The 15,258-nt window shown below is 46.8% G+C and overlaps 1 protein-coding gene across 3 annotated transcripts in view; it reads right to left on the bottom strand.

Annotated features, from left to right (window-relative positions):
* Positions 1-15,258, bottom strand: part of ACSF3 (acyl-CoA synthetase family member 3) — a 78,069-nt gene that overhangs the window by 45,483 nt on the left and 17,328 nt on the right. For all 3 annotated transcript variants that reach the window (XM_080643846.1, XM_080643844.1, XM_080643845.1), the window contains exons 4-5: positions 7,251-7,405; positions 5,199-5,347 (exon numbers count right to left, since the gene is read on the bottom strand). In XM_080643846.1, coding sequence (XP_080499972.1) covers positions 5,199-5,347; positions 7,251-7,405 — 304 coding nt within the window. The remainder of the gene's footprint in view (positions 1-5,198; positions 5,348-7,250; positions 7,406-15,258) is intronic.

Below are 15,258 nucleotides of genomic sequence, written 5' to 3'. Positions count from 1 at the left end.
AATCATTGATCAGCTGCCTCCTGCATTCCCCCTACTGGGGATCAAGCCTGCAACCCGGGCATGTGCCCTTGACCAGAATCAAAGCCAGGACCTTTCAGTCTGCAGGCTGACACTGGCTAGGGATCCTTTAACCTTAAAAAAATATGTATCTGGGAAGCTCTTTATTTCACCTTCTGCTTTAAATGATAGCCTTGCTGGATAAAGTAGTCTTGGATTCAGGTCCTTTTTTTCATTACTTGAATACTTCATGCCAATCCCTTCTGGCATGAAGTGTTTCTGATGACAACTTAATGATACTCCCTTGTAGATAACTTTCTGTCTCTCTCTTGCTGCCTTCAAGATTCTCTCTTTATCTTTAATGTTTATCATTTTAATTATGATATGTCTTGGTGTGGGACTCTTTGTGTTCATTTTGATAGGGTTTCTGTGCTTCCTGAACTTGTGTAACTTTTTTCTTTACCACGTTAGGGAAGTTTTCTGTCATTATTTCTTTAAACAGGTTCTCTAGTCCTTGCTCACTTTATTCTTCTTCTAGTACCCCTATGATATAGATGCTATTAGGTTTCATGTTATCCCAAAGTTCTCTTAAACTATGCTCCTGCTTTTTAATTTTTTTTCTTTGCTGATCTAATTGGGTGTTTTTTCTATCTTGTCCTCAAAGTCAGCTTCATTTAATATACCAGTACTTTTAATTCCTTCCAATGTATTCTTGATATCAGATATGGTATTCTTCATTTCTGACTGGTTATTGTTCATGGTTTCTATTTCCTTTTTTATGCCATTGTAGTTCGCACAAGGTTCCTTGTAATTCTCACTAAGTTCCTTGAGCATCCTTATAACCATTACTTTGAACTATATATCTGATAAATTGCTTGCCTCCATTTCATTTAGCTCTTTTTCTAGAGATTCCTCCTTTTCTTTCATTTGGAAACTGTTTCTTTGTCTCCCCATTTTAGCTGTCTCTTTGTGTTTGTTTCCATGTATTAGGTAGAATTGCTATGCTTCCATATCTTCATGTGGTGACCTTATGTAGTTAAGTGTCCTGTTGGACTCAGTGGCACAGTGTCCTTTATGTTCTGAGCTGAATGCTCTAAGAATGTCCCTTGTTTGGATTATGTGGACCATCCTGTTATAATTGGGTCTTGATTGCTATTGGCCTGTTTGTGTGTGGGATCAGCCCATGGGCTGGCTGACTGAGAGGCTCAACTCCAAGTAGCAGTATGTCGTGCAAGTTATTGTACAGGTGCAATCTCAATGTGGCTTCTGCAGTCCTTGGTTAAGTCTCCTCTTCAGATAGTCTCCAGTTAGTATTTCAGGGTGACTGTTCCCTAATTTAGCTGTAATTTTCAGTTTGGTTCTGGGAGGCATTGTGAGCAAGATCCACCTACTCTGCCACCATCTTGAACCAGCCCAAATTTATATTTCTTACCTGAAGAGGGACCTACAGCTTTCCTCCTCAAATGCACAAAAGGCCAGCCTCCCCGTCCACTACCCTCTGACTTCCATCTTTCAATCCACTCATTTCTCCTTTGAATATTTTTTGAAAGGAAGAAACCGCCCCCCACCACACACACACTCCTCTGGTTCCTCTCTGCTTTGTTTAGTAAGGCCTCATCTCCCCTCACAAAGTGAAAGTTACAAACCATTAAGAAAATCTATAATGAAAGTGCTGACAGAATTTTAACTATGGCATCACAAACACAACAATAGAGTTAAACTTTCAAGGCAGAGACACTGACTTGAGTTTCATAGTCATGTTGATAAATAAAAGTGAGGTTCACACTGAGAAGAGACTGAAAACAGGGGCGGGGCAGCCCTGGAGCCCCAGAAACAGACTGCACCACCTCTGAACTGGCCCTGGCACAGCAGGATCAACTGGGCAGTGGCCACCCTCCTAGCACATGGACAGTGCCCTCTCCTAGCACCACGTGGACAGTGCTGCCCTCCTAGCATCCATCTGGCAGCAGCACTGGCCATAGTCAGAAGTGGCATGTCATTTTTCTGTCTCTCTTTAAAACAGTTGCCTGTTCTTCCTAGATAACTTTAATTGGCCTGCAGCTTGGTCCAGCATCTGGGGAGCGAGGCTGCTCTGCAGCTAGTCCCGAGAGAATGGAAACAGGTCGATAAGGTCCTGGAGCTCCTGTCAACGCTCCACAGAGTCCCACTGCAGGAGCCATTAGCGCCTCTGATCTCAACCTCCAATTAGAGCGTCATTAGGCTCAGCAGCGCTTGGCCATGAATTATTCATCCTCCTTCACGATAACCGCATGGGACACAGGGAATGAATGATTAGATCCGACCCAGAGCTTAACACACGGCAAACATCCACCCCACGAAGTGTGTCCCTTCTTTGAGGCTGACCATGCCCTTCCATGCCCCCAACAGGTTTTGAGAACCTTTAAATAAATCCTGGTGGTCATTCAAGCAACTGTAGGAGCAACATTAAGAGGCTGTGCAGGAGCAGAAAGGAAGGAACCTCCAGAAATGAACCCCCACTGGGAGGCATGGGAAAGCCAGGAGAGGTAGCACGGCTATGTCCCAAGTGTGAAAGGGACACAGGCTGGGGCTCCAACACAAGTTCATAGCCTCCAGCTGTAATGTGCCCCAGCCCAGGAGACACAGTGCACAGAAAAGGCTGAAAAGGGCTTCAAAAAAACCTTCTCAACCTGATTTCTCCAGAAATGAGGCTCAGAGATGATATTTTAGGGATTTTCATGTAGCACTCTTGAATTTAAGGTTAAAGATTATTTTGTTTACTTTTTTTCCAAACCAAGGAACTGGCACTACACTTGACTGTTAGAGGTTTGCTTTACAGACGAGAAAACAATCACAGATATTTGATTCCAGTGTAGAGAAGAGAGACTACAGCCAGTCCACATTCTGATGTTCCCCACACTGTCTTTGAGGCGTGTAAGAGCTGTAGCCATAACTTAAGATTCAGAAATTTCTGGCTAATAAACTTTGGGTTTCAGAGTCTTTGGGTTCTACCTTCTCAGAGGGAACTGAAGGCCACGTCAGTGGGGGATCCCTTGGTGTATCTCTGTCCAGGGCAGCTGCTTTCCTGGTCCCTCTACTGTCCGAAGGTGAGCCCTGAGCTGGGCCTCTGACCTGCACTTTAACACCAGATTGCAGTTTCCACATCTCCTTCCTGCAGGTGGTCCCCACACTGCCATCTGCTTGCTCTCTCCTGTCCTGGTTCCTGGTCTTGGCTTCTTGGCCTTGTGTTTGCTCCTATAATTAAGGCCCAGAAAGTCTGCTGTCCATTTCTTTGCCTCATCTCTCTTTCTTCAATCTGGGCTGTCTGCTGTGCTGCTGTGCTCCAATAAAGTGGGTGTCCCTGTGTAATGGTGGGAATGTCTGTTTGGTCAGGTACCCACTCTGTGGCTTTGGGCAGATTACAGTGGGAAATAAATACAAAAGACAAGGGTCCAGCTCCCCAGATGCTGGACCAAGCTGCAGGCCAATTAAAGGTATCTAGGAAGAACAGGCAACTTTAAAGAGAGACAGGAAAATGACATGCCACTTCTGACTATGGCCAGATGGATGCTAGGAGGGCAGCACTGTCCATGTGGTGCTAGGAGAGGGCACTGTCCACGTGCTAGGAGGATGGCCACTGCCCAGTTGATCCTGCTGTGCCAGGGCCAGCTCAGAGGTGGGGTAGTGAGTTTCTGGGGCTTCAGGGCTGCCCCACTACTGTTTTCAGTCTCTTCTCTGTGTGGACCTCATTTTTATTTACTTAGGTCTGTCAGTGGGAAAGGTGGTCCCTATTTCAGGGGCTATTTTGGGGACAGTTTGGCAATTTCTTATAAGTAGAGCACAGACCTACCTCCTGACTCAACAATCCCACTCCAAGTTGAGAAATAAAGACATACGCTCACACAGAAACTTGCACACCCACATTTGTAACACCTTTGCTGGTAACTGTCCAGAACTAGATATAACCTAATGTCCTTCAGCTGGTGAACAGGTTAATAAACAGTGACCTCTCCACACCACAAATACCATGTGGCAATGGAAAGGGACATGTGATGACACGGAGAAGTTGCACATGCATCCTGCTAAGTGAGAAAAGCCAGACTCAAAAAGGCCATGTCCTGTAGGATTCATTTATATGACATTCTAGGAAGAGCGCAATTACAGGTGGAGAAAACCTACCTGGCCCTGGGGTGGAGGAGGTGCTGACCGCACAAAGGGGAAGGTTTTGAGGTGATTAAACCCTTCTATATCTTGAGTGTGATAGCAGGTACATGGCTACTCACATAACTGAACGTGAGGGGTGAATTTCACTGTATGTGCAAGCTAAATGGATGTACTGATGTAGGATTATTTTACTTTTCCTGTGAATGAGATATTGCTGTGTTCTGGACACACTGGAGGTGACTTCTTTTGGGTAATAGAAAAGGGCCAAGAACAGAACAGAACATGTTCCCATCTTAGGTCTTGGGCTCTGTTTGTAGATTCCCTGTTAAGGACCCAGGATGGAAAGGTCTATTAAATGAAAGTCAGAGTGGCCATGGCCAGGGTGGCTCAGTTGGTTGGAGCATTGTCCCATGCATTGAAAGGTCGCAGGTTCCATTCCAGGTCAAGGCACATACCTAGGTTGCAGTTCGATCCTTGGTCAGGGTGCATTATGGGAGGCAACCAATCGATGATTTTCTGTCACATAGATGTTTCTCTCTCTCTCTCTCTCTTTCTCCCTCTCCCTTCCTCTCTCTCTAAAAATCAATAGAAACATATCCTCAGGTGAGGATTAAAAAAATAAAATGAAATAAATGTCTTAGAGAAGTCTGGGCAGGAGGACCAAAAGGCAATAATTCCTGCCTAGAGCAGCAGGTCATCCAGACATGTGCAGGTCCCAAGCACAGGTAGTGGCTCTCTCACCCCTTCCCCCAATACCTGTCATGTCTCCTGCTGCCACTGGCCTTGTGTGGCTCAGGGCACCTGGACAGGAGGCTCTCACCAGTGGCAAACTTGGTTTGGACATAAGCAGCACCCATTCTAAGAGGCACTCTGATGAGCACATGGGTTCTGGTGGTTCACATTCTTCCCACCTGTCCCCTCAGGTAACCTGAAAAAGACACTGGTATGAAGAACACCTTTCTGTCCTTTCCTTAACTGGCCACTTGGGATAAAGTGAGTGCCCAGCGGGAATAGGCCATGGCCACCCTGCCAGCACCCTAAGAAGGCACTTTGTGTACCTGGCAAGCGAGCTGCTACGGTCAGGGGGTTGGACAGGGCCATGCCGATCTCCGTCATCCCATACCTCTCCAGCAGAGTGTGGCCTGTGATGTTCTTCCACTTCTCTAGGACAGGCAGGGGCAGAGCAGCTGATCCCGAAACCATCAACCTACCCGGCAAACCAGAGGCAGCCTTAGCTTCTGATGACAACAATCTTCAGTACAATAAAAAAAGTCACTATTTTAAGATTCATGATAAAAACCATAGTTGGGGGCTAGAATTTAACTTTGTTCTTTGAAAAGAATTTGTTGGGTATATTTTAGAATGTAAATAGGTCTTCAAAAGGAATGAATAATCAAGGTAAAAGAAAAAAACAATTTTAGGGTCTTTGGTGACACTCTTTGCAAATAATTAGTATGCTATTCACAAACAATCCTAAATAACAGTAATAATAAGATGATTATGACCGAATTTAGATTATGGGTAAACTGCTACCAAGTCTGAGGGGTAAGAAGGGTGGATGAGAGGAGACAGTCCACAGCTAAGGGACGTACAGAGGTCTTGCACACTGAATTGCGCTAAAGGGCTCACGATGACAATGACATTTATTTAACATCTGAGAGCTCCTAACTACTCTGGTGTATAGCATGTCATGTAAGCATTATATGTGGAAAGGAAGAAGTTTTTGGTTCTAGTTCAAGCAGGGAAGAAACAACTGCTCTGTTTCCTCACAAAGGTGTACAACTCACAAGTACCTCCCCACCATGGGCCTAAATAGGGGAGGTCTCAGGGGCTCTGTCACCCAGAAATCACCCTGGTTTCCCCTCTCTGATATCATTTCTGCCATGAGTTCTATAGGGTTGGGTGCTCCTAATCCTGCTTTTGTATTGGTGGCTGAGCAATGGACACCTCCATCAATAGCTGCCCAACCCCACAATGGCTTGTGAGAGGGTGGGCCATTAGGTGATGGGTAGCAGGCAACATCAGACAAGAGCTGTAGTTCCACAAAAACGTCTTTATAGAAGAGGAGCAAAGGAATGGTGGGAGGAAAATCATAACATTATCAAATATTTGTCTTGGATAATCCAGAACTCTCTTAGGGAAACAAAGTTGCCCTTCCTTTGTCCTTAAGGACTAGGAATCAGATGCATAGAGCGGCCCAGAGGCCACAGAAACACACACACAAATACGTTGGAATTTAAAATTCACGTTTGCCTAGTAGCTCACTCACTGAGGTGTTGAGAGGTTGTGCACACCACAGACAAGCTGCCCATTCACGTGCGCACTCTGAGTGGGTCCCGCTTCAGTGTAACAGGGAGAGGAGCCTCCCATGTCCACCAGCTCCTACGAGAGTGCAGAGCACACTTCTTGCCACTGAAAGACCCAAAAGTCTTGGTGCACCTCTGTCAGGAGGGGTGTGATGGGGCCCCAGCAGGGAGAGTTTCAAAGGGCCACAGACTGTTGGATGGAAATAATACAGCAGGAGCCCTAACCGGTTTGGCTCAGTGGATAGAGCATCGGCCTGCGGACTGAAAGGTCCCAGGTTCGATTCCAGTCAAGGGCATGTACCTTGGTTGCGGGCACATCCCCAGTAGGAGGTGTGCAGGAGGCAGCTGATCGATGTTTCTCTCTCATCGATGTTTCTAGCTCTCTATCCCTCTCCCTTCCTCTCTGTAGAAAATCAATAAAATATATATATTTTTAAAAAATAATATAGCAGGAGCTGGGGGGCATGCAAATGTGGGTCAGAAAGGATGAGAGCAAGATGGTCAGTTCACTGTCCTAATCCTCGTCCTTCAAACTCTGCCACAAGACAGACAGATAGACAAAGATGTATAGAATACAGATAGAGATATACATGTAGATAGACCTACAGAAGGATAGGATAGAGACATAGATATAGAACACACACAGATATATAGAGAATGTAGGTTTAAATATGTAGATGTATATTTTAAACAAGGTGGAAAACAGTGCTTCCTCAAACTTAGCAGAACTGATTTGTTAGAAATAAGTCTTACTTGCTGATGTATAATACTTTCTGGATGGGAAGATGAACTGTTTTTATTTACCTGATCTTTTCTTCACAAATGGCACGCACGAAATCCTGGACATGCGGTTGGGTAAAATGCTTGTCATAATAATCCATCAATTTGGTGTATATTGTAGGCACTGCCATAAACACATTAATCCGTGGAGTCTCAGAACTTAAGAACTTTTCCCAAACCTAAAAAGAAAAAAGGAAACACATAGCAAAAGACTGGAAAACATGCCAAATGTACGAATGCCTCTGGTTCCAGGAACAGTGTTAATGGAGGACTCTCCTTTTCTGAAGTGTTAAAGGGTCTGTAAGTAGCTCCCACCTAAAAGGGCATCTCACTTTTATGGGATGACAATGCCTCTGGCCATTCCCATGGAAATGGCCCTGTGCCAGGGACACTCGTATCTGGTCTTCAGAGTGACCTGTAAGGAGGGAGAGGGTTGAGAGAGAAGTCCAGAGAGAGATAAGGTTCCAGCCTCGATCTTCCATCAGGAGATATGTGGCACCTGGCCCCTCAGACTCTTCCATGTGGCCACCAGTGAGCCTGAGAGTCAGCACAGTACCTGGCACAGATGAGCATGTGACAGATGTTGAATGGATGACATCTTCTGTTTATTGGAAAAGTCAAGTGAATTTTGTAGTTTACTCTGCAATAAATGTTTCTTGTTTTAATATAAAGATGCTTCAAGTTTCTCACCAGGTGAAGTGCTTGTGTGTTATCCCTACTCTCTAAGAAAAGCTGGCATGCCCTGCCAGGTGGCTCAGTTGGTTGAAGTATTGTCCCGTACAACAAAAGGTGGCAGGTTCAATTCCCAGTCAGGGCATATATACCTAAGTTGCAAGTTCAATCCTTAGTTGGGGCATGCACAGGAGGCAACTGATCGATGTTTCTCTCTCTCTCTCTCTCTCTCTCTCTCTCTCTCAAATCAATAAAAACATATCCTTGGGTGAGGATAAAAAGAAGAAAAAAAAAGAAAAGAAAAGATGGCATGTTACGCTCACTCTGTGGTTCTCTCACCGCAGCATCGCTGTGCAAGCCCATGGTCAGGATGGACAGCAGAGAGTTCCTGGTGCTGGGAGCCCAGTAGACTGACCGCAGACAGAGCTCTCCCCTAAGGCATTTGAAACCTGGGATAAATGGAAACTAATGCTGTAGTCCACCCCCAACCCATCCCAATTCCTGACTGGATGACAGTATTAGCTCTTCAACTTAGCTGCTAGACAGAGGAAAAGAACAGTCCTCTGGAGGGGAAAATAAGTTCTTTTAAAGACAATGACTGGCATCCCTCCAAATTACTAAAGCAGGTAAGGAAAGAGAAAAATGTGACCCATGATCAAGGGGGCCAGGGGGAGTCAATAGAAGCAGACTCTCAGAAGATCTAAATGTTGGAATTATCTGACAAGAAATTTAAAATAATTACAATAAATAGGCTAATGAATTTAGAAGAAAAGATGAACAAAATGAGGGATAATCAAAGATTTCATCAGAGAAGTAGAACTGCAAAAAAAAGAACCATTATAATATTGGAAAATATATTATCTGAAATTAAGAATTCATCGGATAGACTTAACAGACTAGATGCAGCAGAAGATAAAAAAAGTGAAACATGAGTGAATGGAAATGATCTAAACTGAAGTATAGACAACAAAGAAAAGAAAAAAAGAGTGTGAGCGATGTGTGGGACAACATGAAGCAGTCTGACATACTATAACTATAGTCCTAGAAGAGGAAAAGAGAGAAGAGCTAAATAAATGGAAAGATACTCCATGTCTATGGATCAAAAGACTCAATATTGCTAAGATGGCAATTCTCCCCAAATTGAGCTACAGCTTCAACGCATTTCTTCCCCAAACCCTAGCAAGCTGTTTTGCAGAAATTGACAAGCTGACTCTACAATTTACATGGGTATGCAAAGGAGCCAGAGGAGTTAAAACAAATGGGGAAAGGAAGAATAAAGGTGGAGGACTCCCACTTCCTAAGCCAAAACTTACTTTAAAGCAACAGTGTCATGCTGGAGTAAGGTGGGACACAAAGATCAATGGAACAGACAAGGGTCCAGAAATAAACCAATACATTGATGGCCAATTGATTTTTGACAAAGGAGCCAAGTTACTTCAATGAGAGAAAGAAAAATAGATTTCATCAAATTAAAAAACATGTATGTTTTAAAACATACCATTAAAAAATAAAAAGACAAGCCATATTGGGAGAAAATATTTGCAAACCATCCTATCTAATAAAAGAGTAACATGCAAATTGACCATACCTCTGCTACACCACCAGCCACACCCACCAGCCAATCAGGAGCGAGTATGCAAATTAACCCAACCAAGATGGCTGCGGCCACAGAGCTGCAGCAAGCAGGAGGCTTGGGTTTCCCCGGCAATGGAGGAAACCAAGCTTCCCTGCCGCCATGGCCGGCCCAGGCCTACATTCAAGGCTACAAAGTTTCAATTATAGAAGATAAATAAATCCCAACAAAAATGGCTGTGGTCACAGAGTGAGCAGGAGGCTTGGCTCCACTCCAGGCTACAAAGTTTCAATTGTAGAAGATAAATAAACCCCAGATACCAGGGCCTCCTCTTGGGTCGCCGGGGGGCATGGCCGGCCTGCAAACCACCACAGGCCCCTCGCCCAGGCCGCCCCATGCCCCAAGGGAATCCACACCCTGATCTGGGACACCCTTCAGGGCAAACCAGCCGGCCCCCACCCGTGCACCAGGCCTCTATCCTATCTAATAAAAGAGTAATACGCAAATTGACCATCACTCCAACACACAAGATGGCTGCCCCCATGTGGTCAAAGATCCTGCCCCCATGTGGACACAAGATGGCCATGACAAAATGGCCAACAGGGGAGGGCAGTTTGGAGGGACCAGGTCTGCAAGGGAGGGCAGTTGTGGGCGATCAGGCCAGCAGGGGAGGGCAGTTGGGAGGGACCAGGCCTACAGGGGAGAGCAGTTGGGGGCGATCAAGCCTGCAGGGGAGGGCAGTTAGGGGTGACCAGGCTGGCAGAGGAGGGAAGTTGGGGGCAACTGGGCCTGCAGGGAAGGGCAGTTGGGGGGGACCCAGGCCTGCAAGGGGAGAGCAGTTGGGGGGGGGGGGGGGGACCAGGCCTGCATGAGAGGGCAGTTAGTGGTAATCAGGCCTTCAGTGGAGGGCAGTTATGGGTGACCAGGCCTGCAGGGGAGGGCAGTTAGGGGCAATCAGGCTGTCAGGGGAGTGGTTAGGGGGTAGTCAGGCTGACAGGCAGAAGCGGTTAGGGGCAATCAATCAGGAAGGCAAGCAGTTGGGAGCCAGCAGTCCTGGACTGTGAGGGGATGTCTGACTGCCTGTTTAGGCCCGATCCTTAAACGGGCAGTTGGACATCCTTTGAGGGGTCCCAGATTGGAGAGAGTGCAGGCTGGGCTGAGGGACACACACCCCCATGCACGAATTTCTTGCACTGGGCCTCTAGTACATTTGATAAAGGACTTGGGTCCAGAATCTGTAAAGAACACTTATGACTCACAAGAAGACCAAAAAAAAAAAAAAAGAAAAAAAATTTTAAATGGGCCAAAGATCTGAATATACAGTTCACTAAAGACCTGTGGATGCAAATAAGACCATGAAAAATGCTAAACATCATTAGTCATTAGGGAAATACAAAGTAAAACCACAATGAGATACTTTATGTCCGCTATAATAATAATTAAAAACAAACAAACAAGTGTTGGTGAGGATGTGGAGAAAATGTGCCGCTCATACACTGCTGGCACAAATGTAGACAATACAGCACTTCTGTATTGTTTGGCAGTTTCTTAAAACATTAAACATAACTTTACCACACAATGCAGCAATTCTGTCCCTGAAACAAAAACATGTCCACACAAGAATTTGTATGCACATGTTCATAGCAGCAATATATTCTTAATAAACAAAAACTGGAAGTGATCCAAATGCCCATCAAATGGTAAATGGGTGAACAAAATGGGGGACAGCCATACATGTGATGCTATTCAGGAACAAAAGGAACAAACTACTAACAAACTACTAGCATTTCCCACTTAGTAAATACCAATGAGTTAACAGCTCTAGATAGTAAACATCACAAAAGAGACAACCAGGTAAATCTGTCCCTGCTGGAGGAACACTAATACCACCTCTCAAGTCTTCTCACCAAAACAAAACCAAATAAACAAAACAAAACCCCCAAATCTTATCATGCCTTTAGATCAAATTACCAGTTTTCAGAAAACACAGGGGATGGGGACACAAATTAAATGACACCACAGGGATGCAATAGACAAAACCAGACTGTGGGAAACTCTACAGGACACACAAGCCTGATTTCTTAAGCAAACAAAAACTGGAAGGAAAAGACGGAGGGGAAACCTGCATGTGAAGCAACAGAAGTAGCTTGTATCAACCATGCTCAAGGCAGAAATTATTCAGATCTAATTCAAACAAACGTAAGAAATGAGGGGCCCTAGCCGGTTTGGCTCAGTGGACAGAGCGTTGGCCTGCAGACTCAAGGGTCCTGGGTTTGATTTCAGTCAAAGCCACATACCTCGGTTGCAGGCTCCCGGCCCTAGTGGGGGCATGTGGGAGGCAACCAATTGATGTGTCTCTCTCACATCGGTGTTTCCTTCTGTCTCTCCCTCTCCATTCTACTCTCTCTAAAAATTAGTGGGAGCCAAAACCGGTTTGGCTCAGTGGATAGAGCGTCGGCCTGCGGACTGAAAGGTCCCAGGTTCGATTCCGGTCAAGGGCACGTAACTTGGTTGTGGGCACATCCCCAGTAGGAGGTGTGCAAGAGGCAGCTGATCGATGTTTCTCTCTCATCGATGTTTCTAACTCTCTATCCCTCTTCCTTCCTCTCTGTAAAAAATCAATAAAATATATAAAAAAATAAAAAAATAAAAATAAAAATTAGTGGGAAAAAATATCCTTGGGTGAGGATTAAAAAAAAAAAAAAGAAAGAAATGAGGGGACACTGATAGTGATAGTATTGATGGTAATGTCCTTAATGAGAAAAAATGCCCCTACTTTTTATTTTTTTTTCATTAAATATTTTTATTTTTATAATCTCTCCACAAAGAAGTTATGAAAATACCCGTCAATACATTGAAAAGGCACTTTAAAATCCTGGGATGAAAAATTCTAAATATATTACATCTTCTGTGATTTACAAATAATAAAATTCTATAAGATAGAATTTCTGAATGATTTTGACAGAAATTTACTAAGAACTAGAACATTAAACTTTAAAAGATATTCAATTTCCACCCCATCTGAGTTTTTGAGGAGCTACATTTGTTGACAGTCACCACATACTGACTCTATAGCCCAATGGCCTGACATTGGTACATGGGTACATGGCTCAGTACCAATGTCAGGCTACTGGAATGCCCCTACCTTTTAGAGAGGCTAAAATGATCTGATATCTGAAATTCGTTTACAAACAATCCTGAGCTAGAAAAAGATGTTTCTAGATCAACCTAAAATGGCTCTGAATTAATCACTGTTGAAGCTGGGCAATGGTGTATTCATTTCTCTTGTAGATGTCTGAAACATTACACAATTTAAAATGTTTTAAGACTACAATGAAAGAGGGGTTAGATTCAGTTATCTCTCCAAGGGCCCTTAATACTCATCTTATCTAATAAAAGAGTAATATGCAAATTAACCATCACTCCGCTACACCCACAAACCATGCCCACCAGCCAATCAGGAGCGAATATGCAAATAAACCAAACCAAGATGGCTACGGCCACAGAGAGCAGGAGGGAGGCTTGGGTTTCCCCGGCAATGGAGGAAGCCAAGCTTTCCGCCTGCCCTTGCCTGCCTAGGCCTCCACTCAAGGCTACAAAGTTTCAATGATAGAAGATACATAAATCCAAACAGAAATGGCGGCAGCCACAGAGCTGGAAAGAGCAGGAGGCTAGGGTTGCCCGCGGCGATGGAGGAAGCCAAGCTTCTGCAGCCCTGGCCGGCCCAGGTCTCCGCTTAAGGCTACAAAGTTTCAATTATAGAAGATACATAAATCCCAACAGAAATGGCTGCCGCCACAGAGCAAGCAGAAGGATTGGCTCCACTCCAGGCTACAAAGTTTCAATTGTAGAAGATAAATAAACCCCAGATACCAGGGCCTCCTCTTGGGTCGCCGGGGGGGCGTGGCCGGCCTGCAAACCACCACAGGCCCCTCGCCCAGGCCGCCTCATGCCCCAAGGGAACCCCCACCCTGATCTGGGACACCCTTCAGGGCAAACCAGCTGGCCCCCACCCATGCATCAGACTTCTATCCTATCTAATAAAAGAGTAATATGCAGATTGACCATCACTCCAACACACAAGATGGCTGCCCCCATGTGGTCAAAGATCCTGCCCCCATGTGGACACAAGATGGCCATGACAAAATGGCCAACAGGGGAGGGCAGTTTGGAGGGACCAGGCCTGAAGGGAGGGCAGTTGGAGGGGACCCAGGCCTGCAGGGGAGGGCAGTTGGGGGTGACCAGGCCTGCAGGGGAGGGCAGTTGGGAGGGACCCAGGCCTGCAGGGGAGAGCAGTTAGGGGAAAACAGGCTGGAAGGGGAGCAGTTAGGCATCAATCAGGTTGGCAGGGGAGTGGTTAGGGGGTGATCAGGCTGGCAGGCAGAAGCAGTTAGGGGCAATCAGGAAGGCAGGCAGGCGAGCAGTTGGGAGCCAGCAGTCCTGGATTGTGAAAGGGATGTCCAACTGCCCGTTTAGGCCCGATCCCACCAGGCAGTCAGATATCCCTCGAAGGGTCCCAGACTGGAGAAGGTGCAGGCTGGGCTGAGGGATACCCTCCCCTCCATGCACGAATTTCGTGCACCGGGCCTCTAGTCTATATATATAAAAGCCTAAGCAACCATCGCAACCGAAAGGACGACCAAACAGGCTGTGTGGGGTGACTAGGCCGGCAGGGGGGTTAGTGAGGGGTGACCAAACGACTGAGCAGCCTAAGTGACCATCACAACTGAACAGACGACCGAACAGGCTGTGTGGGGTGACTAGGCTGGCAGGGGGGTCAGTGAGGGAAGACTAAACGACCGAGAGCAGGCTGTGTGGGCAACCAGGCCCGCAGGGGGGTCAGTGAGGGGTGACCAAACGACTGAGCAGCAGGCTGTGTGGGGCGACCAGGCCGACAGGGGGGTCAGTGAGGGGCAACCAAACGACCGAGCAGCAGGCTGCGTGGAGTGACCAAGCCAGTGGGGGGGGCAGTTGGGGCGACCATGCTGGCAGAGGGGGGCAGTAAGGGGCAACAAGGCTGGCGGTGGGGGGGGGCAGTTGGGGGTGAGCAGGCTGGCAGGGGGGGCAGTTGGGGGCGATCAGGCTGGCAGGGGGGGCAGTTGGGGGCGAGCAGGTCAGCATGGGGGGTAGTTAGGGGGCAAGCAGACCAGCGGGTGGGTGCAGTTGGGAGCGAGCAGGCTGGCAGGGGGGCATTTAGGGGAGAGCTGGCCGGCATGGGGGGACAGTTGGGGGTGATCAGGCCAGAAGGGAGGGGCAGTTGGGGGTGATCAGGCAGGCAGGCAGGTGAGTGGTTAGGAGCCAGCGGTCCCAGATTGTGAGAGGGATGTTCGACTGCCAATTTAGGCCCAATACTCAGGATCGGGCCTAAACCGGCAGTCGGACATCCCCTGAGGGGTCCCGGATTGGAGAGGGTGCAGGCTGGGCTGAGGGGACCCCCCCCACTGCACAAATTTCATGCAGTGGGCCTCTAGTCTACACTAATAAAAGAGAAAGATGCAAATTGACCATACCTTCGTGACACCCACCAGCCAATCAGGAGTGAGTATGCAAATTAACCCAACAAAGATGGTGGGTTAATTTGCATACACAGGCGCCGAGTGGCTGGGGCGGGATGCTTGCGTCGTCGCCATGGAGACGACGCAGGCGTTCTGCACCACCCCAGCCACTCCGGGCCTCTGGACAGCGTGGGAAGGCGGAAAGGTGGCTCCAGCTGGAGTGAAGACTGTGCCGGCAGCCAGGGGAAGGAAGGCCCATTCTTGCATGAATCTTCGTGCATTGGGCTTCTAG

The sequence above is a fragment of the Plecotus auritus genome (genome assembly GCF_963455305.1).
Source record: "Plecotus auritus genome assembly, chromosome: 10".
NCBI classification, from domain to species: Eukaryota; Metazoa; Chordata; class Mammalia; order Chiroptera; family Vespertilionidae; genus Plecotus; species Plecotus auritus.
This window is presented reverse-complemented; position numbering and strand designations above follow the sequence as displayed.